The 2,500-nt window shown below is 44.9% G+C and overlaps 2 protein-coding genes across 2 annotated transcripts in view; one reads left to right on the forward strand and one right to left on the reverse strand.

The window, feature by feature from the left end:
- The window catches only part of LOC137630836 (class A basic helix-loop-helix protein 15-like), a 429,364-nt gene that overhangs the window by 149,029 nt on the left and 277,835 nt on the right, over positions 1-2,500 (forward strand). The gene's annotated exons all lie outside the window — the stretch shown is intronic.
- LOC137631362 (uncharacterized) overlaps positions 1-2,500 on the reverse strand; it is a 47,831-nt gene that overhangs the window by 351 nt on the left and 44,980 nt on the right. Inside the window, exon 4 of the mRNA XM_068363136.1 lies at positions 1-1,347. This exon is cut by the window's left edge and continues 351 nt beyond it. Coding sequence (XP_068219237.1) covers positions 1-1,347 — 1,347 coding nt within the window. The remainder of the gene's footprint in view (positions 1,348-2,500) is intronic.

Below are 2,500 nucleotides of genomic sequence, written 5' to 3' on the forward strand. Positions count from 1 at the left end.
TTTGGGTGAGGGAGTGTGTGATTGGCTTGGGTTTTGAGTGAGGGAGTTTGTGATTGCCTGGTTGTTTGGGTGAGGGAGTCTGTGATTGGCGGGGGTTTTGGGTGAGGGAGTCTGTGATTGGCTTGGGTTTTGAGTGAGGGAGTTTGTGATTGCCTGGTGGTTTGGGTGAGGGAGTCTGTGATTGGCGGGGGTTTTGGGTGAGGGAGTCTGTGATTGGCTTGGGTTTTGAGTGAGGGAGTTTGTGATTGCCTGGTGGTTTGGGTGAGGGAGTGTGTGATTGGCGGGGGTTTTGGGTGAGGGAGTCTTTGATTGGCTTGGGTTTTGAGTGAGGGAGTCTATGATTGCCTGGTGGTTTGGGTGAGGGAGTGTGTGATTGGCGGGGGTTTTAGGAGAGGGAGTCTGTGATTGGCTTGGGTTTTGAGTGAGGGAGTCTGTGATTGCCTGGTGGTTTGGGTGAGGGAGTGTGTGATTGGCAGGGGTTTTGGGTGAGGGAGTCTGTGATTGGCTTGGGTTTTGAGTGAGGGAGTCTGTGATTGCCTGGTGGTTTGGGTGAGGGAGTGTGTGATTGGCAGGGGTTTTGGGTGAGGGAGTCTGTGATTGGCTTGGGTTTTGAGTGAGGAAGTTTGTGATCGCCTGGGGATTTGGGTGAGGGAGTGTGTGATTGGTTGGGGGTTTGAGAGAGGGACTGTGATTGGCTTGATTTTTGGATGAGGAAGTCTGTGATTGGCTTGAGTTTTGGGTGAGGGAGTCTGTGATTGGCTGGAGTTTTGGGTGAGGGAGTGTGTGATTGGTTGGGGGTCTGAGAGAGGGACTGTGATTGGCTTGATTTTTGGATGAGGAAGTTGTGATTGGCTTGAGTTTTAGGTGAGGGAGTCTGTGATTGGCTGGAGTTTTGGGTGAGAGAGTGTGTGATTGGTTGGGGGTTTGAGAGAGGGACTGTGATTGGCTTGATTTTTGGGTTAGAAAGTCTGTGATTGGCTTGAGTTTTAGGTGAGGAAGTCTGTGATTGGCTAGAGTTTTGGGTGAGGGAGTCTGTGATTGGCTTGATTTTTGGGTTAGAAAGTCTGTGATTGGCTTGAGTTTTAGGTGAGGGAGTCTGTGATTGGCTGGAGTTTTGGGTGAGGGAGTCTGTGATTGACTGGAGTTTTGGGTGAGGGAGTCTGGGATTGGCTGGGGTTTTGAGAGGTAGACTGTGATTGGCTTGATTTTTGGGTGAGGAAGTCTGTATTTGGCTGAGGCTTTGAGAGAGGGACTGTGATTGGCTTGATATTTGGTGATGGAGTCTGTGATTGGCTTGATGTTTGGGTGAGGTAGTCTGTAATTGGCTTGATTTTTGGGTGAGGGAGTCTGTTATTGGCTGGGATTTTGAGAGAGGGAATGTGATTGGCTTGATTTTTGGGTGAGAGAGTCTGTGTTGGCTTGGGTTTTGGGTGAGGGAGTCTTTTATTGGCTGGGTCTTTGGGTGAGGGAGTCTGTGATTGGCTGGGCGTTTGAGAGGGGAATAGTTGAGGAGTAGAGGTTTGTATGTTTTAGTGTGGTACTTGTGAGTTAATAGAAACCTATCTTTGGTCTTGAAATACAAGTTTCAAAGAAAAATAGAGATGGAAAAGTCTGTGAAATTATCACAACCAAAGGATCGTATTAGATCCTACTAAAGAAAACCAGAGTAGAAGGAGTTGCACTGGTTGCTGGAATGCATATTAGCGATGTCTGGAAGGGTTTGTCCTGAGACGGAGACGAAATTAGAGCTAACCACAGCACGAGGTCGCTCAGCCCAAGTAGTGCCAAACCATGATGTCATAAAGTATCACTTGCCATATCACTTTATATCACATCCCTCAAATAATCTTTGCTTGAGGCTACACTCGAGCACACTGTTCTGTCTTGTTTCTTTACCTCTTGTTTTATTAAAGCTTTTATATCTTATATAAATTTTATTTTTCTTTGTGTCCTTTCCTCACTGGGCTATTTTCCCCTGTTGGAGCCCCCGGGCTTATAGTATCCTGCTTTTCCAACTAGAGTTGTAGCTTAACAAGTAATAATAGTAATATTAATATTAATAATAATAATAATGATAATTAATGAATGATGATTAATGATGGTTAATAATAATAAATAATAATGAATAACAATAAATAATAATAATAATGATAATAATAATAATAATAATCTGCCGTAGCTCGCGTCGTTCGCATTCAAACATAATCTGATTGCTCCTCTGTTATGGCAAGCGGTTCCTTACGTGCTGCGTACGCAAGCCACTTGGGTCACTTTTAAATGTTGGCAAAAATTGCTTCCCCTAAGCGATTTTGCGCTGTGACAAATCTTTCCAGAAATTGCTGTCATGCAGCTGGGAGAAGAGCAAAAGGATGCAATGAAACGCATGGAAGGCGCACTGCAGGCAATAATCACTCCTGTAGAGTACAACTCGTTTCCAAACCATTGACGTATGAATATTGGATTTCTTCACCAACTCAGTGGGGTGTGTATGTATATATAT

The sequence above is a fragment of the Palaemon carinicauda genome, chromosome 39 (genome assembly GCF_036898095.1).
Source record: "Palaemon carinicauda isolate YSFRI2023 chromosome 39, ASM3689809v2, whole genome shotgun sequence".
Taxonomy (NCBI): Eukaryota; Metazoa; Arthropoda; class Malacostraca; order Decapoda; family Palaemonidae; genus Palaemon; species Palaemon carinicauda.